Source organism: Barbus barbus (genome assembly GCF_936440315.1).
Source record: "Barbus barbus genome assembly, chromosome: 46".
In the NCBI taxonomy this organism is placed as follows: Eukaryota; Metazoa; Chordata; class Actinopteri; order Cypriniformes; family Cyprinidae; genus Barbus; species Barbus barbus.
The window spans coordinates 19,306,572-19,330,490 of NC_136724.1; the positions used below are offsets into that span (position 1 = coordinate 19,306,572).

The following is a 23,919-nucleotide window of genomic DNA, read 5'->3' on the forward strand; positions in this document are numbered from 1 at the left end:
AATATAATGAAGTCCATTCATATCCTGTATTGATTTCTCCGGATCGAATAGTGTTGAACCTGTGGAGTTTTGACTTTTCTTGGTTATTGAAGACAGGATATAGGATATGTCCTGATTTATCCCATTAACTAAGAGAATTGCGAAACCGTGAAGATAATCGTTTAGAGCTTGGGTGATACCTGCAGTCTTTCGGCTTTAAATGTCTCTAAAAGTCAAGCAAATGTGTGCAGAAAAGACAAATCATTCCATTCAAATGATGCACGGGATCTTGGAGAACAGTATATTCTTTATTAAAATCATAACTCAGAGTTCAGCTCTGTGGTTCTTCCACAGTCTACACGGGTCGTGGATGTCGAAGTAACACAGTGTCTGTGGCTCAGATTCGCATTGAGAAGCATTGGGAGATTGAGATGTTTATTTGAGCAAATCAGTTCATCAGGACGGTTCATTCCTAAAAGTACTTATTTAATCAAGCTGGTTTTATAATTAAGTGATTGAAAAATGTTTTGCAGATGGGCCGAATCATTTAATAGAATTGATTTAAATGAATGATTCATTTGATTCATTTGCTTCACTAAGATTTAACAGAAAACTGATCTATAACAGGGCTATTATAGTTAACTAAAACTGAAACTGAAATTAAAACCATTAAAAAAAAGTTACTTATTTTATTTCCGTTGTGAAGGCAATTTTTCTCATTTTAGTTTAACTAGCTAAATTAAAACTATTATAAAAAGCAAAACATTTTGTTACTTGAAATAAAATAAAGGTTAACTGAAATAAAATATCTAAATAAATTTGTTACATGATATTTTATTTCCATTGTCAAGGCAATATTTCTCATTTTAGTTTAACTTGAGTTTAACTAACTAAAATTAAAATGTTAAAAAAACTTGTTATTGTTACTTATTTTATTTTCATTGTCAAGGCAACATTTGTCATTGTAATTTAACCTGATGTACTAAAATAAACAAAAAAATAAATAAAAACTTATATAAAACAAAATTATAAAAATGACAAAAGCACATAATAAAATTAATAAAACTTTAACAAAATTTTTAATTAATATTAAAACAGAAAATATAAAAATAAAAATTGATACAAAATAATAGTATCTCAGTGATACTAAAATAACACTGTAACTGATCTGTACCAAATTTCAAGTTTAGATCATTTTAGTTTTAAATACGTCTTATTTTTAAACAGCCAAAATAAAATGTTTCAGAAACATTATCTACATTGTTGGTTTTCTGTAAGTATTCTCAAAATGAAAAAAAGACCTGACAAAACGGTTAATTATTATTATTATTTTTTTTTTAATATTTCATTCAGTTTTAAAATAATATTTAAATAAAAGTTTTTGTGTTTATAGTATGCATGTTTATATTTAGTGATATTGGACCCATTATTATTGTAAAAAAAAAAAAAAATATATATATATATATATATATATATATATATATTTATATACAATTTACTCAGTATCATGTAATCCCAAACCTGTATAACTTTCTTTCTTTTTTTTCCTTTTTTGTAGAACAAAAAATATTTTATTTTCAAGAATGTTAAGGTCCAAATAATATTAAAGCTAAAAACCAATGTGATATTAAATAAACAAATATTTTGTGTATGTGTGTTTTAACAGAAGAAAGTCATAGAACAACAAGAGGGTGAGTAAATATGAAGAAATTTCTTTAAAAGCAAGCTTGCGTCTGTCTTGCTTCACATTACAAACCAGGCGAGCTGATAACCTACATCGCTGAAACGTTACCGGGTTTCTGCGAGCCCATGTACTTTATTCTACCGCAGCTAATGTGATCTGCTTGTCGATCGATACTCTTTAGTTGATTCATTACCGAATACATCGCTTTGCAATCACCCTGTAGGGGATCCAGGGCTCCTCATGGTGCCGTATTGACTTTCATGTGTGCTAGTGTAAAAGTAACCCACCTGTGTTTAGCGCCTGTTATTATTACAGAAAAAAAACGAAACAAAGATCTTGGAATGCTGCTAGCTTAAGAAAAACCGTACCACAGTCAAATGACTTTCATTTACTGAAGCAATGATGTCAAACGTTCACACTCACGGTGTTGTTGTAAAGTATAATGTCTGCTGCTTTAATAAGATTGGGCTGTTATGATAGATTTTCGCCTGTCATAATGAGACAGTAAAATAGCTGCATTTAGTGGCAGCTGTAGGAGATCAGGACAGCGTTTTCATAGGGAGGTCTTTGGGGGCAATGGAGCAATATTTCACTAATGGCAGAGCTGGTTCAATCTTAATGATCCACACTGTAATTTGGGTCCTTCCCGGTGCATGTAAACAGTTGCGAGCTGCAATAAAGAGACCGTCATCAAGTAGTAAAAATGACTTGTGGCCCAGAAAGCATCAGGATTTTGTAATTTCGTTTCAAACTGCTAAATGTTTCCGTAGAGAGGGGTGAAAAACAAAAGATTTGTCGACAACACAAAGCGAGCTTTTAACAAGCAATGTGGTTAGAATCCGTCCCAGAAAGCACACAACGCTTTTATGCTGTTGCTTTTGGTTACAGTTACATTACATTAACATCTTAGATTAGTGTTTTTTTTTTTTTTTTCAAAATATTGTAACTACAACATAATGTACAGTACAACCAAAATAAAATGTTATGGAAACATTGATAAAATGCTACTTTAAGTAGCCTCATAACATCTCTGACCAAATATTTTATTTAGTTTTAAAATAATATATATTATTTAAATTAAACATTTAAAAATAAAAAGTTTGTGTTTATAAAAGGGTCCAGAAAGCATAATGATTTTGTAATTTTTTTCAAATTGCTTGATGTGAATATAGAAAATGGTGAAAATCAAAAGATGTCAACAACACAAATCAATCTTTTATTGAGCTGCATTATTGGAATCTGCCCAAGAAAGCACAAAACGGTTTTACAATGTTGCTGTTTGTGTGCAGTTAAATTACATTACAACTTAATATCCTATAGTTAAAAAAAAAAAATCAAAATTGTAAACTGAACATTACAGAGCAATACAGTTTATGTATTTGAAAACAAAAAAAATGGCAAGTATAAAAACTGCTACTTGAATTTATTTGCAAATACAATTTGTATACAACCAAAAACAAACTTAACAGGTTTTCATAACATATCCAACATTTTGTTTTGTGTTGTTTTGTTTCATTTTATGTTGTTTTGTTTTGTTTCATTTCATGTTGTTTTGTTTTGTTTTGTTTTAAATATTCTTTTATGTTCTGCTGAAGAAAGTAAGCTGTATAGTTGGAACTAAACAAGAGTGAGTAAATCATGACAGAATTTAAATTTTTGGGGTAAACTATCCCTTTTAAATTCACAAATGTTTCCATCTATGTGACTACATACACACACACACACACACACAAACAGAAGAATCACTGCTTATATCCATGGACAAAAGGGTAAAGGTTACACCCTCTTGTTAGATACCAAACTAGACTGTGTTGACTAAATATAGTCTCCTGGTTCAGTGGCTTGTGAAACGTATTTACTTCCAGTAACTTCTATAAAGATGTCTTTTACCTGAAGCGCTAGACAAAATATCAGTTGCTCATATTTTCCCGGTGTGTTGGTCAATCTGTGCGAATCAAAAAGGACAAGAGCTTCATGCATAGTCATTGTAACATTTGGATGCCAAACCGAATCTCTTTGGGTGGGAGGTGGCGCACGGCTAAATGCCAAGATTTTATTGCGGGAAATAAAAGAGCAGATAGAAAAAGAGGACAGAGAGAGAGAGAGCAAGATGAGGGTAGAGGGAGATGGAAAGAGCAGGAGCGCCGAATCTAAAAGCGTCTGAGATCTCAGAAGGAGTCGAAATCAATGCACCACCACAGTTTTCAGAGCAGATAAAAAGGACCTGCCGTCTCAATTGCCTGGAAACTACTTAGAAATTCTCACTTCAGCTTTATTTCAGGACTCAGCCACATTAGCGCTAAATACTCCGGGTCAGGATATCTTTGATGTTCTGCATCAAATGAAAAGCAATAATGGGCAGCGACTCCTGTTCACAGAGCAACAAGCCTGGGATTTTACGGCCCCATCAGACACAGGATCATGCCGTTTAGTCTTGTTTGCAGTTCTTTTCATCATAATGAATCATTTGTTAGCTCAAATCCTATGTTTTTCTTTAAATACGCCTGTAAATAGAGAACATAAATGGTCATGGCGCATATCTATTTGTAGTTGAACAATAGACCACCTGTCCTCCCTCCGTAAGACCCCTGATCCTCACATACCTGTGAAAAACGGCATCCTATTGACGGCCGTCTGCTCTTTTAACTGCAATAATTACGAATCAATTGTTGAACTACTCGCCAGGCATCGGTGGACTCGTGTATTTGTTGATGTTAAATCAAGGTGAAATGTCATCAAACCGAATTGGAGTCATTCGAAAAACAAACGTTCGTTCGTGGTGTGTAGATACGAACTGTGGCATAAACGGGGAGAGAAACAAGTTTTATGCAAATGAGAATCCTAATGAAAACATATCTCCCAGAGATGAGCTAGCCAGGGTAAATGCCTCCATTTTCTCAGCGTGAGGTATGCCGCGTGGGATTTCATTTTTAAATATACAAATGACGCAGCACGGCCGATGATCTGCAGCCCCTTTCCCCTGAGAAAGTCTGCGTTGTAAGTGTGAGGAGGAGGGAGTAAGGCTGGGAATTGTTAGGAATTTAATGATTCTGGTTCTGATTCCACTTAACGATTTGGGTTCCTAATGATTTCATTTGCAGCCTCCTCCTTTCCCACAAAAACAGTGCTATTTTTTCTGCCGTACTTTTGTACGTTTTTATTTATTTATTTATTTTAATTAAAGTGCCATTTATTTCAACGTTAAGCATCCGAATGTGCAAATTTAACTACTCTAGTCCTAATGCTCGTCTCACTAGCATTAAGTATGCATAAAGCCATTGGTTCTCAAAGTGTGCAGCAAACCCCCTAAGGGGAAACAGAAGTATTGTAAAGGCTTTGTTTATTCTAATACCCATTTATATTATGTATTTTATTGAAGAGAAAAAAAAAAAAAATTATATATATATATATATATATATATATATATATATATATATATATATATATATATATATATATATATATATATATATATATATATATATATATATATTAGCTCTATCAAAGCATTTAAATTTTTTTTTTTTTTACTGCATCTATGGAGGACCGCAGACGTTCAAGTTCAAGATGTTGAGAGCTGTTAAAGGAATGAAAATCATTCTAAAAATTTGAACTGGTTATGAATAAGCAGCTTTTATCAAACCCAATCCCAGATATCAGATACGAGCTCAGAGAAAGTCGAGATCCAAAGGTCTACGTGTCGAGTCAGGAACCAGCTGTGAGCGTTTGCAAAGCGACTGAATGCTAATCCTGTGAAAGAAGGCAGTTCTCGGGCTGATGTCAGATCGGCGATGGCGCCAGGAGATAAGCTTGTCTTATCTGCTTCCTTAAGACGCAGTGTGACTGCCATCTGAAGTGCCGTAGACACTTGCACAAAGCCGGGCTTCAAGCGCTCACTGCATATCACAGTCTCTGAGCTACAGAAGCGTAACAGACTCAATGGAAAGGGCTCGGGCTTGCTCTGACGTGCGCTTGATGAGTGAGCATAAGCTCTGCGTTATCGGCCTCGTCTGCGCCCTGCCGGTAATGAGAGAATGAATTAGATTTCTCTTAAGGTCAGTTGTATTCAGCATTTCAGAGCATGTGCATCGTAGTACAGCTTTGGTTCAGCATGCTGACGTTTGTCTTTTGTTGCTTCTTTTGAAGGATGGCACATGTTTTAATGACCACCGTTTCTCTCTCTCCCTGGATGTGCATATATTTATTTGCATGTGTTTGCTGGTGTGCATGCTGATGCAGACTAGTGGTTAATGGTGTGACCTGGTATCTGAAAGATTGTAGGTTTGAACCCTGTACAACTTAAAGAGATTTAAGCACTCAGAAATTAAAATTAAGCTCTTATTTACTCATTTACTCAAATTAATCCAGACTGACAAGCACACATATGAATAAAAACAACATAAATGTATCAAAAAAGCACTATTGGTCATATCACAAACTTGATGCTGCGTGTAAATTATATGTATATCTTCTTTTGGTATCAAACATGTCTGCAGAAATAATGGCATTCTCCAAACATGTTTTCAAAACCTCATATTTATTTACATATTTAGCTTTTTTTTTTTATCCAATTTTTACATGTAAATTGTTTTTCATTATTTGCAACATTTATGCTTTTGTGTTCCAAAATTATTTTATTTTATTTTATTTTATTTATTATTTTAATTTATTTAAAAAAACAATAATATTGATTTGTTGTTGTTTTTGTTTATTTATTTATTACTTAGTTTATATATAACTTTATATTTATTTATCATTGAAAATTGTTACATGTAAATTGTTTTTCATTATATGCAAAAGTCTGGCCAGAACATGCAACATTTCTGCTTTTGTGTTCCAAAATGTATGTTATTTTATTTAATATTATTTAAAAATATATATATATTTATTTATTTGTTGTTCTTTTTTGTTTTTACTTAGTTTATATGTATATTAATATTGAAAATTGTTGCATGTAAATAGTTTTTCATTATATGGCCAGTATATGCAACATTTCTGCTTTTTGTGTTCCAAAATTATTTTATTTCATTTTTTTATTTTTAAAAATAAGTTTTTTATACTTACATTAATTTAATTAATTAATATTTTTTTTTTATAAAGGAATTTTATTTATTTATTCATTCATTTACTTATTTATGTTTACAGTCTAGGGCTACCATAGAGACATGAATTCTCAGGACAACTGTTTCAGTGATATTTGTCAGTTGTAGGGATATTTTGTATGTGATATTAAAAAAATATATGCTTCCAGCAGCTATAAGATGGTGCCATTCTGTCATGATGTTGCGTATATGTGGAGGTGTATTGTGATCTTTATTTTTGACATTTTGCCTTTTTATTTATAGTACAGTAGTGGAGAGAGGACAGGAATATTATAGGACATGAAATTGGGAAATGTTGCAAGTCGGATTTAAACTTGCATTACCCATATATGCACTAATCATTAGACCACGGCTCAGACGTGCACTGTTATTAAAAAAAATGTGTTTTTCACACAGGTGTGCAGTGCAGTACAAAACCAGGACTTCACAGTGATCGAAGACTACTGCACTGGTCTGAAAGCCCTGCTCTACCTCAAAAGCCTTGAGGAGCTCCAGGACTGGGACGGTCAGTCGCCTCCAACGGCCCGCCATCAGAAAGGAAAGCCTGTGGCCACACTGGAGGAAGCCAAAGGAAGGGTGAGAGACTTCACAGCTGTTTTACAACACCCCTTTACTGATGATTACCCCTCCCTGACTTTCCTCTCACGTTGTTTTCCTTATTACAGTCTTCCGACATGCCATTAAGGAGCTAAACGCAATTCCCATAATTCTACAGCTTTAGGAACAAGAGCTCATTAATGCAGCATTAGCGTTAAACCAATGGACTTGCATCCATCCATTTACTTGTTGTTAGTTTGTAAAAATCCACGTAATAACAGCGCTGTCCAATACACAAAGTGGCCGCTTGCACTTCTGCAATCTCAAAGGTGAAAGAACATTATAGAGCCGCGCTTAGACATTATGCTCCGTTTTTTTCTGGTAAAGGGAAGCACTTGGAGCAAAATGAGCACTAAGGTTAAAGTACGCCACGCCGGTCGAATTTTTCCAAGTTTGAATCGAGCTTTGACTTTAGGGAGAAAAGAATTGGTTTATTTTATATCTTTTTCCTTGCACATGCCATTTACATAACAGCAGCAACAAAAAAATATAGAATCACAAAATGAGATTCGACAAAGGCAGCTGTTCACGCGTTTAATGGTTTGTACTTCACGTGTACGTTCAGCCCTCGGTAATCTCCCTCATTATTTGTGCACAAGGAATACTAGGCAGCATGTAAATGAGCAAAACTTCAGTAAACTCCTTTCAAAGCGGCGAATTAAAGGCCTTTATCAGATCACAGCCTTTCTGCTAATACACCAGCCGAGGGAAAAGCTTTGAAGCCCGCCTAGTGTTTTCTAACACGCTAGCTGCGACTTCTCAGCTTCTGACTGCAAGGCGGCTCAGCGCAATAGTTTAAATGCTAATGCCAAATGAGCGTCAGGGAATGAAGGAATAAAACGAAAGAGAAGCAGGCAGTGATAAGTGCAAGTCATTTTCATGTCGACAGGACATTAGTGCTGGAATTGGCGCAACGATAACACTGGCGCTGGGAAAGCCGAGGGAAGATGTGGAGTTTTGTGTAGAAATATCACAACGGTCCGTGTGGCCCCGGGTGGTGCTGAACTCCATTCAGGGCTCCTGCTCAAAAGACGGAAAAGTCACTGAGCGCACGGGTCACGGGGATGTTCGGTTGACAGGCGGTCTTTTGTAAACTGAGAGAGGGAAAGAAAAATCAATGAACATTAGACCATGTGAGCATTGTGCTTCACGTCTGCTATTGTACAGGCAAGATACTTCTCTGTCAGATAGATATATAAGGAAAACAGATTTGTATTTCTTCAGAAAAATGGGAGTTCTTGCAAGGTGATATGTGATAAAAATAAATCATTATGCAAATATAAAAAATACATACTGCTGGCCGACATAAATCCAAGTCAAAAAAGATTTGTTTCATTTAAAACATGCAGTTTTTGATCTGCTGTCAAATAGGGTGTTTTATCGGAAATGTAATACTAATTTACAAAAAAAAAAATCAAAAGTTTGGGGTCAGTAAGAATTTTTTTCAATTAAAATGCATCACAAAATCAAAAATGAGAGTTTAGATTTTTTTTGAAAATCTATTTCAAATAAATGCTTTTCTTTTGTATTTTTTATTCATCAAAGAATCCTGAATAAAATATCAGGGTTTGCATAAAAATATTAAGCAGTGATAATAATGAGAAATGTTTCTTTCGCATCAGCATATTAGAATGATTTCTGAAGGATCATGTGACACTGAAGACTGGAGTTATAATGCTGAAAATTCAGCTTTGCATCACAGGAATAAATTACGTAAAAAAAATATATTAAAATTGAAAAAAAAAAAAAACTTTACATTTGCTCCTTTTTACTGACAAATCAATGCAGCCTTGGGGAGCATAAAAGACCTTTCAAAACGTATTCAATTAATTGATAGATGTGATAATTCGGCACTTGAAAGGGATTTTTAAAACATTAGAGGCGCAAAATCCAATTTTTTTAATTTTGTTGACTTTGACCATTCAACTCTTTTCAAAGCAATGTTCTTGTAAAACATGATCAGAGATTACTATCCACATTTTCTGAAGGTTATTCCTCATACCATCATTCTAGTTTTAAAGGATAAGTTATAGTTTTGAACCTTTTTATTGTTTATCTTTAATTACTTTTTCCCATAACTTAAAAGAGTTGAAATATTATGTTACAGTAAATGAAATGTTAAAATCAGTCATATTTTCAAATTATTCGGTATATTTTATCCTATGTGTATTTTTCTAATGGAAAGCCTATTCTTAATACACTTATAAACCTAATTCCTAATAAACATTTATTTATTTATTTATTTATGGCCGTCTTCAAACATGTTTTCAAAAACACATATTTATTTCTTTATTTATAGCTTAGACTTTTCCAGAAAAGTTCATATTTGGTCCATTTGTTATTTTTAGGTCCAAAGTGAATTTACTGCTAGTTAACATTTAGCAGGTCCAAGGCTTTTCTCTAAAGAGTGAGAAATATCATTAATTATCCCATGTAGTTCATCTGTACCAAAATTCAAGATGTGTTTGTACGCTAGCATAATTATGATTTGAAAAACATCTGGTTTAAAACACACAGGTATTAATCTTATAATAGTATGGAAACGCTGTAGAAGCAGTGGCTCAAACACACAGGCTCCATCTGTTCTGCTTTCTCCCTAACCAGGGCGTTGTGTCGGCCCCTGACAGTGTGAGGCAAGACAACCTTGCTGAAGGCTTCATTACCATTATAGTCCTGCCAGGCAACACTGAGCCGCACAGGCAGCCGGACCGCTGTTTACAAGTGTTAATACCCCCACGGTCCGGCCTAGCCGAGAGAAAGTGCGTGTGTTGCACAGCCTAAGCGCAGCGTTTTAGAGATGGCAGCGAAAAACCAACCACACATCCCCTGAGAGGATGATGCTCGCTGCCTCGGCGAGAAGAAAAAAACAAACTTGTCTTTCGCTGAACGCTCCCTTAGGCTGCGCTTTATCAACCACAGCGACTTCTGAGCTCTCGTCTTCTTTCCCTCATGTTGTGGAGCGATCAAACTGCCTTTTTTTATTCTTTGTGGCTAACAAATTTTCTCATAGCCCTCGCTGTCCTCCATCACCCTTTCTTATCGCTTCTGTCTTCAGTTTGTCGGTGTTTTTCTTCTTTTGCTCTCTCTCTGTCTCTCAAGCTTCATATAAAGTATGCCTGGGCTGGTGCTCGTGGTTCTCTGGCTCATCCAGCTTGCCACAGGTGAGCTGTCAGTCAGCGGAGGGGTTGTCTGAGAGCGGGCTGACAGGTAATATCAGTCTGGAGCCCTTCCCTGCCTGACACAACTCACTGGAAATATAACATTGTCCATCCACAGGCTCTGCATTTCAATTCCCTGCTCATGTTTTCTTATTTTATCATGCAAAATTAATTAAAAATAAACTGAAATACTATAGAGGTACTTCAAATGACATTCAAGATTTTTTTATTACAGTGCTTGCAAGGCTAGTGTATTGAAATTCCTCGTGCTACTTTTTATTATTATTCTCACACTTTTTCACATCTAACCACTTAAGATACAGACTCATTTTATGTTTGGCCTTGAGTTCCTTTTTAATTCTTTTTTTTAAATAAATTTGTTCTGACTGGATGTAACATGTTTAAAGTCATCTATATTAATGCAACAAGTCTGTACAATTATAGTACTTGGAGAAGAGTTATTTAAAAATATATATTTTTATATATATAATTTTGTCATTATTATTTAGAATTTATTAATGATAAATTATTATTATTAAAAAATAAATGTAACTATGTTTGACATTGGTGTCTTTTATTATATTTATTATATATATATTTATATATTTATGACTTTTAATACATTGTGGCCACATATTAATGCACCAAGTTTAAGACAATAAGATGTGATATTGACAATAGTTATTTAAAAATATTTATAATTTGTATTATTAATAAATTATTATTATTCAAAATAAATGTAACTATTTTTAACATTGGTGTCTTTTATATTTTATTATTTATTTATTTTTTAGCTTTTACTATATTGTGGCTGCACATATTAACGCACCATGTTTCTAAATTTAAGATAATAAGATAAATGATGTTACTTGACAATTAGTTTTTAATTTATTTATAATTATTATTTTTATTATTAATAAATTATTATTATTAAAAATAAATATAACATTGGTCTCTTTTATTATATATTTTTTATATATATTTATAAATGTATAGCTTTTCCTCTATTGTGGCCACACATAATAATGTGCAGTGGTTCTAAGTTTATGATAATAAGCTAAGTGATATTACTTGACAAAAGTTATTTAAAATTATTTATCATTTTTAATACATTTCACCATTGTTATTATTCAATACATTTTACTGTTAAATTTACACTTCAGTACGCTGTGCCATAATGTCTTGTTTCAGTGAATTAAATAAATATGTCAATGTAGGAAGCACTATGTGAGGTCTGTTATGTATGTATTTATTTCACTTCCTTATATCCCAGCTTAATATGCAAAGACAAAAAAAAAATTACTGTTTGTTTGAACATCCCAACAAACGTAACCCAGCAACACTAGCTCAACCAGTTTAGGACGAGATCTGTTAGATCTAACCGATGACAAATGAAGTGTTCAGGAAACCTGTTTGAACACGTTCATTATTTTTACTATTCTGTTTGGTTAGAGGCACAGAAATCACACACTTTATCTTTAAGAGCATTTCCCCCTCAAAACCATCCCATCTTGTAATCTAGCCGCTCGATTGGAATCATGTTTATTTTAGGTGACATATGGGGTCATTTGTGCATAGAGCTGTGAACGGGCCAGTGGAGAACAGTTTAGAGCACTGCTTTAGTGCACATTAAATATGAAGGGACTCAGCCGGCCGCAGCCCTGTTCGCCTGGCCAGAGTGAAGATGTAATGTTATTGCCGAGCGATTGTCCGACTGCTCAATGGGGTCTTTCATTAGCCCTCTCTCATATCTGACCCACGAGACGCTGGCCAATCACAATGCATAACACACTGCTAGCGTTGTTCAGGGAGGTTGCAAAAGTGTGATGGGCTAAAAGCAAGGGTTGGACGCTAAATTACCACTGAATAAATGTATGGCCATTACGTATACATCAATTTTATATCTGCATAAAATCCAGATATAGTACATAGTTTTAAGTGCATTTAGTAGTTGCTCTGCGTTATGATTCATAATTATGAGGTCATGAGTTCTATTTCTTTTGTAATGAGTTTTGTAAAGTTTTATAAAGTGTATGTATATATATATATATATATATATATATATATATATATATATATATATATATATATAGAGAGAGAGAGAGAGAGAGAGAGAGAGAGAGAGAGAGAGAGAGATGTGTGTGAGTGTGTGTGTGTGTGTGTGTGTGTGTGTGTGTGTGTGACACACACACATAAAGCCATATGGACTTTTGTGGTGAATATTAATCAAATATATTTAGCTATATTAGCTGTTTTAGTTTTTTATAAAAACATAGCTGCGTTCAGCCCTAAAAAACGGTGCAAAACGTATATTAAACGGAAACGGTGGTGCGTTGAACAGCTTGTTCTGATGACGCAAGTGTTGCAACTACAGCAGCTGAGAAGATCATTCTTTGTGTTCTTTTTGAAGAATTTTCTGAGCCTGATGAAATCGGTATAAATACGTTTAATACTGCAAAATACAGTCACTGCCCCTGCCATCCAGAATAAAAGAGAACATCCCAATGGAGTGAAGGGATTTGTGGAAACTGTGGTTCCTAATTATTGGGATCCAACATTTGTCTCACATTTTAGGATGAAAAGAAATTTCAGGTGAAGGATAATCCACTTCTTACCTCCGAGACTGTGTTGTGATCTATATGACCTTATTATTAAGTGTCACTCCACAATACAATAGCAAAATATATAAATATGTATAGTATTTTTATGTTACATTAATCAGTGTCTAGCACACCGTCCTAAGGAAAGGATATGGACCAGAATACATTGCAATTATTACATATTTAGACAGACTTAGAAGTTCCAGATCTATACTTGTGCTCTTATTATTTCAGTTATTTTGCCTTTAATGTAAATAAACGTGCAAACAATATACTTGCTCTTGTGAATTTATTTAGATGTTAATTACATTTACTTACAAATTCATCATCATAACGTTGATATGCTATGTTACTATAAAACTCTTACGACAAACATGTCTTCTAATATCTTCAATTGTTGCGTATACTGAGTTGCAGCGGACACATATTAAATGACTTCACTTGGACCCATTGTGTGATCTGTCTCTTTAATACCGCGTGGTTTATATACACGTTGCTGCTGATTGGGCTGACTTTTTTGACACACCCACCAAACAAGAGAAAACGTATCTCAAACTCAGTTGCACACCGTTTCCAGGAAACATGTCGTTCAACCCAGACACCGGAGCAAAACGTTGGGTACCAGTGTGAGCCTGAACGTGCCCCTGGTTTCCAGAAGACATCCTCATCTGCCATTGGTCGGTCAAACAGATTTCCCTGCCCTAAACTCACACTATTGGTTAAGCCAGTGTTGCTGTTGTCGGGTCATTTAAGATGCTGAAGTAATGTTTTAAAAAATGCTTTGGTGTTTGCACTTTTTAGGGAAATAAAAAATGTCTTTCTTATAGTTGTCTTTGCATATGTAGCTGGGATTAGAGAAAATCTTTAACTGGTATTTTATTTTAATTTATATACTATTACAATTAATTATTTTTTTTTACATAGCTTTTTATGCTTTCAGTTTTACTAATAGTGCTGTTGTCATTTGTATCATTTAATTATATAGTATAAATTAATTATATTCATAATAAGTGTGTGTGTGTGTTTAGTGTATTTCATTAATACTCGCACTATTAATATATATTAATTTTAGTTTTAGTAATTCAGTTAGTTGCCAAGGCAACATTTCAAATTTTCATTTGTTTTTTAAGTTTAAGTTGTCCTGTAATATTTATACTTTATTTTATTTATGACCACTATGACCACCTATTTATTTTATTTATTTATCAATTTGTATTTATTTTAACATTATCCACAATGATTTGAACATCAAAAAAAATAAAATAATAATTCATTAAAAAATTTGTATCAATGACAATGTAAGAGATGACAATAAGTTGAATCAAGCAGCCCGTGTGTCAGCTAAATTAATCTTTTCTCAGTTTATGTGTGCAATGTGTTGTTTACAAATTTGAGAGGACGGTACAAGTGAGAAAATGTGTGTGTACTATTAAGAAAAAAAAACAATGCATCCAATTAGGAGAGTGTCTCTGATAGCTGAAGACACAGGACTAGCATGTAGGGTGGTAGACGTCACCCGGTAGGCTACTTTTCATTAAACCATACACAGCTCGATGACTTTTCAATAGCAGGCCACAAAATTATTACACAACAAATAAGCGAGGATGATGCACAGCATGCTGGGAGTTTGGAGTCGAAAGCTTTGCCTTAATGAGCTTAAGAGAATGTCTTCCTCCCTTTGAGTCACACCCGAGGCCGGGGTCTTAACTTTCTCTGTCTCCCAGGGCATCCCCTCTCCGTCTGCGGTTTACGTCGGTTCACCCGAAAGCCTCTCGCAGTGTCATGAAGAAACAGCAACGAGATGAAGGAAAAACAGTGTGGTTGTAAAAGACTTTGTGCTGTCCTGGGTTCAAATTAATGAGGGTTGAACACTCTTGAGATAAATTTAGGTTTTCATATTTAATTATAGCCTTCTGCAGTGGTTGAGTGCGGATAAATCACACGATTATTGTGCTTCAGGGTTGTTTATAGCATTCTTTATGGCTTTTATTTTTGACTCATGAGTTGATATCTTTTCCTAATGGCAATGAGCAGTTGAAAGAGCAATAAGGTTTAATAGTTGGATCGTATGAAGTGCTCGGCTGGGAAACGACTGCCTCTGCTTTGAACCTGCATCGCTCTTTCATGTAGGTAGCCTTGTCACTGCCTGTCTTTTGAGTTTTTCACCTTCAGACTTGTTGTTTGACACTCGCTCTCTGTGTCTGCAGAAATCAGATGAGCGAAAGATTAACATCTTTTGATCAGCTATCACGCTGACATCCACTCTGACACTAAATGAATGTTTTATTTTGTATATGTGATGAAAAACGATATTCAAATGCACAGTCTAACTCGCTGGCTAAGAAATGTCATCTGGTGGCTTCTCATGAACTGTAATGTGGAGTATCTTTAGATCTGATTGTAGTTTGATCTGGAACGTGGTTGTGTGATGCATGTTTCCCAGGTTTGGCATCAAGCGCTACAGGGATAGTTCATGTAAAAATGAGCTCTCTGTCATCGGTTATTCACCCTCATGTCATATGATTTGCTTTATTCTTTGGAAAGCAAAAAAGGATGCTTTGAAAAATGTTTGAAAAACTCTTTTTGTCCGAGTAATGAAAGTCCAAAACAACATTGGAGAAATATTGAAAATACTGGGACATTTTTCAACATGTGCATTTTGCAAAAGCAAAAAGTCCTACATGCTTGGAATGACATAAACTCGAGTTAACAGTTTTTATTTTTTGGGTTGACTTTTTCTTGTTGAGAGGCTATTTAGATTTTTATTTATTTATTTTTTATTTATTTGTTTTACCATTCAAACCTTTGGAGTCAGTAAGAATTTTATTTATAAAAATACTTTTATTTTGCAAGATAAATTGATCAAAAGTGACAGTAAAGATATTTATAATGTTATTTAATTAGGATTTCTAAAAAGTTTTTTTAGAGATTGTCCTCACAAAACAATTTATAGCTGATCATATATTTTTAAACTGGATATATATGACTTTAAAACATTTATACAGACTACAGATGTTTTCATTAATATTTTAATAATTTTTTATTTACTTTTGCTTGACTGTAAATCACTTTTTTTTACCCTGAAAGAAAATAATACTTTTTATTATTTTTGTATAAGTGTTACAAAAGTTTTATATTTCAAATGAATCATGTTCTTTTCATTCCTCAATGAATCCTGAAAAAGTGTAACTGTTTCTATCAAAATATTAAGCAGAACAACTTTTTTCAAAATTCATAATAATATGAAATTATTCTTGTTCAGTAAATCAGCATATTAGAATAATTTCTGAAGGATCATGTGACACTGAATACTGGAGTAATCATGCTAAAAATTCTACTTTACCATCACAGGAATAAATTACATTTTAAAATATAAAACAGATATTTTAAACTTTTTACTGTATGTTTGATCAAATAAATGGCGCCTTGGTGAGCATAAGAGTCTAGATCTTACCAAGCCCAGATGTTTGAATGATACCCACCCTCTTTCTCTTTAGTGTTGCTGTGTGTTAGTGTGTGAAGTTAAATGAGGTTGGTGTGTGTCACACAGTTGTGGTGTCGTGTCCCATTGTTATATCTGTTCATCCTGCTCACCCGATATCACAAACAGCCGCGTGGAGCTGTGCAGCGACCCCGTCCCCAGCAGGGCGAAGACAAACTGCCTGCCAGTATGCTAATAGTATCCCTCTCCTGCAGCATGCAGAATCCTTTCATTCCAAATTGCCTTGAATACGACAGTCTGGGGAAATCACAGCAAACAGGTATTGCTCCACTTAAACACGCGACAGGGATGCGGCCCTCCTTCCCCCTGCACCATACGGGCCACCGGCCCTCCTCATACATTCTATGACAGTAATGCAGGGAGATTGTGCAAGGCGGTGTGGGAAACGTAAAGTACTGGGAGCGTTGTCTGGCATTGACAGTGTTAATTTAGCATTTGTGTGAAATCTCTGAACTATTACGCTGGATTGGATTTCAGGAGGGACCCGAGATGTCCATGTCACTTTGACTGAGCAAATTGATATTTTTCTACTGTAACTGTTTATCAAAACCATGATTAATCACTTAATTTTGCTTTTTTGCTTTTTGATGTAAATGATTTCACATGTACTGTAATATATTCAACTCTGGTGATTAGAGGACATGATGTCTGTCCATTATATGCAGATTATGTAACTCCACATTCATATGCTATGTGTCTTTTGGAAAGTCCATGATGGATTTGGTTTAAATATGTTAGATACTTTTCTAGATTATCATAGGGTTCCCACAATCATTGAAAACCTGGAAATGGCTGGAAATATGTAATTTACAGTCCTTCTTTAAAAAAAAAAAAAAAAAAGAAAAATCAATGTCTATAAAAAAGTGTTTCATTGAAAATCATAAGTTTTCAGTTTTGATGGGTTTTTGCAATTTTGGTAAAAAATAAATAATAAATTAAATTAAACTGTTAAACAAACAAATAAATAAATATATTTATATATAAAGAATTATAATAATATAATTTATCTATTTTATTTAGTTTTGTTTGTCAGCTTTTTTGAAATATATTTTTATCTCCAGTAAAATTCATAAAAATGATACCTAGCAGATAAAACCCGTTTTATATATTTATATATAACACATTTTTATTTAATTTTATTTTTGTTTAGTTTTTTTGTTTTTTTTAATGTTTGTCAACTTTTTCAAAATATAGTTTTATCTCCAGTAAAATGTAAAGATTTACTTCATGAAAATGACACCTGACAGATGTAAAATTTCAGCATTAATAGTATTTAATATTCCAGTATTTAATCAGAAGATTTCTCCATATTCATCCAAGGAGACTGGATTGGCCCTGAATATCTACTGACATAGAACCACCAAAATGTGTAGAAATCCTATGGGTAAAGCTGGCAGACCACCATAGACCAGCAAAAAAAATCAACTACCATATTCCAAAACGCTGCCAAGACCTGGTTTTTCTAGCACGGTGAGAATTGGCTCGGAGAATCAAATAAGTAAAGCCGTCCCAGTTCTCTTCGAGATGCTCACTGAGAGTGTGTGAAGTGGCCGAGATCATGTTTCCTGTCGACACACTCCCGCTGAATCCATCAACGGGAGAATCTTCCACCCACAATTCTATGCGAGCTGGCAATCCCTGTTCGTCGCCACGGTAATGTCTTAAGCCTGAATGGCAAATGAATATTTTTGCAAATATATTGCATGATTTTACAGTACAGGGCCTTCAAAAGATACAAAAGTGGTAAACCAAGGACAATAATCTCTCAGAAATCATTCTGCGTGACCTACATCAGTTTTCATTTTACTTTTTATGCACAAGCGATTTCAACAACGTGCGCAGCTGCTTCGGGGGCCGTGGATGCAATATTGATCGTGCGTGCTTGCCAATAAGTTTTCTTTCTTTTAACATTAAAACATAGCCTCGCTCAAAACGCCACAAACCTGAAGTCTCACCTCCACGTGGAATGAAAGCGGTTAAGCCCGGAGCAGATTAGACTCTAAACCGCTGTGTGTTGACAGAAGGGATCTCATTAATTTTCAAGGATGAAAAAGAGTAGCCACTCCTCAGAAGGGAGCAGCGTGTGTCTTTAATGCCTTTGTTTTGCTCTCCTGTGAGCGTGTGTACTTCTCTGATGGTCTAATGAGGGACGCGGCGCTCATGCTTTGGCACACATGGCATCTGAAGCCCAGTGAATCAGTAATCACTAGTAAGCGTAAATACCCATCTCCTTGGTGAGAGCATCTTAAAGGAGAACACATGGCACTGCGTGAAAGGAAGAGCCTGCTTCACAATTCAACGTAATTGAGTATGACAGGAAATATAATTGGTTACCTCAAAGAATATGCAAACAAATCACCAAATGATATCAGGCATCTGTTTTTGGAGAGCATATAGTATAACAAATGTCCAGAGAAGAACGAGGACCACAAAGAATGCCACTATTTGTTTTTTAATATTTTAACATAATTCCTTCATCAAACAGTGTTGATTTAATATTATTTATATAGAAGTATATATACATATATACTATATATTATTATTATTATTTATATTTTATACTACTATAGTATGTATTAATATTTTACAATTATTATAATAATTATAATTACTTTATTTATACAGTTATAATAATATTTATTATTCTATTTATTTTTTATATTTTTAATTAATTCAATTAGGCTTAAGGTAGATGCCAAGCCAACATGTTTTTTCTAGTTTTTTTAGTTTTTCATATAATAAATAAATATATATATATATATATATATTCATTTTAACTCTCGTTATTATTTATTATTGAATTATTAACACTTATTATTATTTAAAATGTTCTATTATATTATTTATTAATGTATTAATAATAACAATAATAATATATTATTTAATATTATTGTAACTTAATTTTAGTTAGATGCCAAGGCAACATTTCTATTTTTGTTTAATTAGGTTTTTCATTACTTTTTCATCATCATCATACTTATATTTTATTTTATACCAGCAAAAAAAAAAAAAAAAAACCATTGTTAATAGTTTTAGATTTAACAACAACAACAACAACACTTACTCATTATTTACAGTGTGTACTATTATAGTATTTATGAATATTTTATTAGTAGTAGTAGTATATTATACTTAATGCTATATTAAAGTTGCTGTAGATGCCAAAGCAACGTCTATTTTTTTTTTCAGAGGGGCTTTTTTTCATCTAATGTTTTTCATGCTTTTAATATTTTATTCCACCATTATTTCAATTACTATTTAAAAAAAATAGTTTTAGTTAACAATAACAACACTGGCTAAAATGTCAGTGTGTGCAATTAATTCTGTTTGTTTCTTGTTCCCCAATAGTGTCTACCCAGTTTTGGCCCATACCTGCAGGAAAAGAAGGAAGCGATTGCAAACCGCAAAAAGAGACTGAGAGACTTCAGTGACGACACTGTTTCCACAGAAGGAACGAGAGTTTACACTCCCAAGGGTCCTGTGCCAAGAGTTAAAGTGGGTTTAATTATATTATTCACTTGCTTACATATCGTTAAACCACAGAATCCATTTCTCTCCTCAAGACCTTTGGTCTGAAGTTGCCATATGTTTTTACACTCAGGATGTGATAGCCAAAGCTCTGCAACACATCGGCGCCTATCAACAGCTCAACATTGAGGAGCAAGTGCAAGCTCTGATCGATCCAGAGATGTGCGTTAACTGCGGGAAGTGTTACATGACCTGTAACGACGCTGGATACCAGGTACGAACCTCCCTCCGTCCGCCCACTGCCTGTTTGTTCCCACACAAACCCATAGCTCCTAGTCTCTGGCTGTTCAGTTACAGCTCCTGGCCTCTCCAGGGCTCAAAGACTTCAGCTAGTCCTTTAAAAACTGAGAAAGAACCATTTCCAGCTCTCAACAACCAGTGGTTTTCAGTTATAGCTAACAGAATATGGCTTATGTTAACAAAAACAATGAAAAATGTAGCCTAGCGGTTAGCACACATGCTTAGCATTCTGTAAGACTGAAGTCAATACTAAAACCGCTATACCAAATACTAAACTAAAACCAATATAGCAATATTTATGGTTCTACCCTGACAAACATGCATAAAAAGTGGCAAAAAAGCCAATTAAAATAGAAAAAACGAGTGCTGCTATGGCGCCTCTTACTGGCAGGCTAAAGACATCTCATTAGCGCACCTGATTTTCCCTTTAGAGACTGTAATGAATATTAGCGCTGAAAACTGCGATGTCCCCTTGTGCTTCAGCCTGCAGAAGAACGGCAAGTGGGATGCCTCTGACAGTTTTATTAAAGTATTCATCTCACCCTCTCCTGTTAAATAAATGTCCCTTGCAATTTATCATAAGGGTATTGATGAAGTAGAGTGCGGGTTTTATCAAAGCAGTAATTGTTCACAGTGACGCTCATTGTCTGTGAGTGGATCTCTAAGAGGAATTACACATTATTAATGCTTTCTAATATAGAGGAGCATTCATCAACATAATGTGTCATGATCAAATAGGTGGCCCATCAAGCAATACAAAACAGCACTCTGTCGCGCTAGCAGCAATCCGGTTATGTTTGAAAAGGTGCCGTACTCGATTCCACCTGCTAAAATAATGTCTAATCTTCCTGCTGTACAAACACAGCATTGTACAGATTGTTTTAACAGTCTAATATAACGTTTAGATTGATGGGCGTTCCTTCCTCTTCTCTGTAGTGTATTCACATAAAAAGTTATATGTTGCATAAAGGAAATGAAGCCTATTTTAGGCCCATTCAAGATTTTTCATTTTGTGACATTTTTTAAGACAACTATACAAATTTCCCTCTCGAATTCTTGGTAATGTTGCAATAACTTTGAGTTTGATGAAAATGAAAGGTAATTTGTTTAAAATTTTCATTACAGTAATTCAGTATTTATCTCAGTAAAATAACAATAATAATTATTATTATTATTATTAATTAATACATATAGGAAAGGCAAGTGTATTTATATAGCACATTTCATACACAATGGTAAATCAAAGTGCTTTACATAAAAGGAAGTAAAATAATCATATTAAAAAATAATCACAATAAAAACAGAAACTTCAAAATGTTTCAAATGATTTAAAAATGGATTTAAAATGAATTTAAAACAGTTCGAAAAAAAAAAAAAAAAAAAAAAAAAATATATATATATATATATATATATATATATATATATTATTATTATTATTATTATTGATTATTATTTTTTTTTTTTTTTTTTTTTTTGTTGTTGTTAATTATCATTTCTAAACCAGCTTAAAATTTTAGCTATGCGGTTTTAATTATTAATTATTTATTTACATTTTCATTACTTGTAAGTTTGTACTTTATTACAGCAAAAATAGTTATTTTAATAATAATAATAATAAATGTATTTTTATTGTTTTTAATTGTTTATAAACCAGCTTAATTGTTTTTAATTAAAATGAAATATAATTTGCTTTACATTTTCACTTTAATACAGTAATTTGTACTTTATTAGAGAAATAAATATTTTTTTATTAATAATAATAATACATTTATTGTTGTTGTTCATTATTATTTCTAAACCAGCTTAAAATTTTAGTTTTTCTTATAAGAAAAATAATTTGCTTCACATTTCATCACTTTAGTAGAGTAATTGTGTACTTTATTACAGTAAAATAATGATTTTAATATTATTATAAATAATATTTTTTTAAACCAGCTTAAAATAAAACCCAGATACTACAAATGTTATCATGATGTATACATACGATTTACATTTTAATAATACATCAGCTTTGAAATTTGTATATTATATTATTATATTTTACAATGTTTATATGTTTGTCATTTTTATATTATCATAAAATAATATAATTATATTGTTAAAATTAAAGCATTGAAAGGCAGATACTAAAAATACTGCCATTACATATAAATACCATTTAAATAGGTCATTGTTTTTTTTTGCATTACGATAATGAGAATAAATGTGGGACGGCACAGTCTTTGTTGCGTTTGTATTGTGTGACGTCCAGTTGTAGCAGGTTGTCGCCCCTGGTGAGGATATAATGATTCTAATGTCTCTGTGTCTGGCAGGCCATTGTGTTTGACCCCGAGACTCATCTCCCCACGATTCAGGACAGCTGCACCGGTTGTACTCTGTGCCTCAGCGTCTGCCCCATCATCGACTGCATCAAGATGGTTGCCAGGACAACACCTTACGTGCCAAAGCGAGGCCTCCCTCAAGCCGTGGAGCCTGTGTGCTGAGAGAAAACCCCAGACAAAAAAAATATATATATATATCTATATATATCTTATTTACTCGCTAATTGCAGTGTGAAGAATTAACTTTGTTGTAGAGGGGGGAGGCAAATAATTAGATTTAAAAAAAATAATTGCCTTATTTTCAGGAGCCAATTATCCAGAAATAATCTTAGGGGGTGTTATTTTGAAACAATAGCGAGGCGATTTGTCGAGGTGAAGTTCCTGCCTCTCTTTCTCGGAGGGCTGATGGGAATGAATCTGGCTGTTTATGCAGATGTGAGAAGACCGCGCGTATCCTTTAACAAGAGCCACAATGATGGATCGTCCACTACATCCAGAACAGAATGCAATCACATATACAAGAGCTGCTGATGGGAAATGAGGAAATGAATGGATTTTAATTGAATGGTGCATGGTTGGGCTCAGAATCACACTCGTTGTTGTTTTCCATAACATATGATGATTAGAAAAGGTTTGTTTGATGTTATACATGCTATATTGTATGCAAAAAGCCAGTATACTTCTACAACTAAACCTGAAGTAGTAGTTACCTAATTGACATGAATTGTATTTATTTCCCTCAAAGCCTTAATAACAAATATGGCTGATTTTGATTGCATTAGCCATCTGGACAGGGTCATTTAGAGAGCCGGTCTACCTCAGTAATATGCTGAACATTTCGAGTAAAGGTCATCTATGACTATTTCCAGACATTAGAGATGAAGACTAGCTGTTATTCATCTTGGACCCAAAAGGTCAAGTCTGACCACCTCTATCTCTACAAATACACGGCCCACCCGTACCACACATACAAGCCATACTTTACCCCAATAAATAAAAAAATAATAATAAAATATGCTTAACTGACAAAAAAAAAAAAACATACTTTACCCAAATATATAAAATAATTATATAAATTATATATAGATTTTGTGTTACTTTTTTCATATTAAAGTTCTGAGAATTATGGGCAAAATATGCTTAATTGACAATAATAGTAATGTTACAATGAAAAATATTTCAGGTTATTTTCAGATATATTGGCTTAA

General features: G+C 33.6%; 1 protein-coding gene across 2 annotated transcripts in view; it reads left to right on the forward strand.

Annotated features, from left to right (window-relative positions):
* Nucleotides 1-23,699, forward strand: part of LOC306865286 (dihydropyrimidine dehydrogenase [NADP(+)]-like) — a 189,160-nt gene extending 165,461 nt beyond the window's left edge. For both annotated transcript variants that reach the window (XM_079409817.1, XM_079409818.1), the window contains 4 exons: nt 7,162-7,341; nt 19,971-20,117; nt 20,224-20,364; nt 22,703-23,699. In XM_079409817.1, the coding sequence (XP_079265943.1) occupies nt 7,162-7,341; nt 19,971-20,117; nt 20,224-20,364; nt 22,703-22,873 (639 nt within the window). In that variant the 3' untranslated portion in view covers nt 22,874-23,699. The remainder of the gene's footprint in view (nt 1-7,161; nt 7,342-19,970; nt 20,118-20,223; nt 20,365-22,702) is intronic.
* Nucleotides 23,700-23,919: the final 220 nt, after the last annotated feature.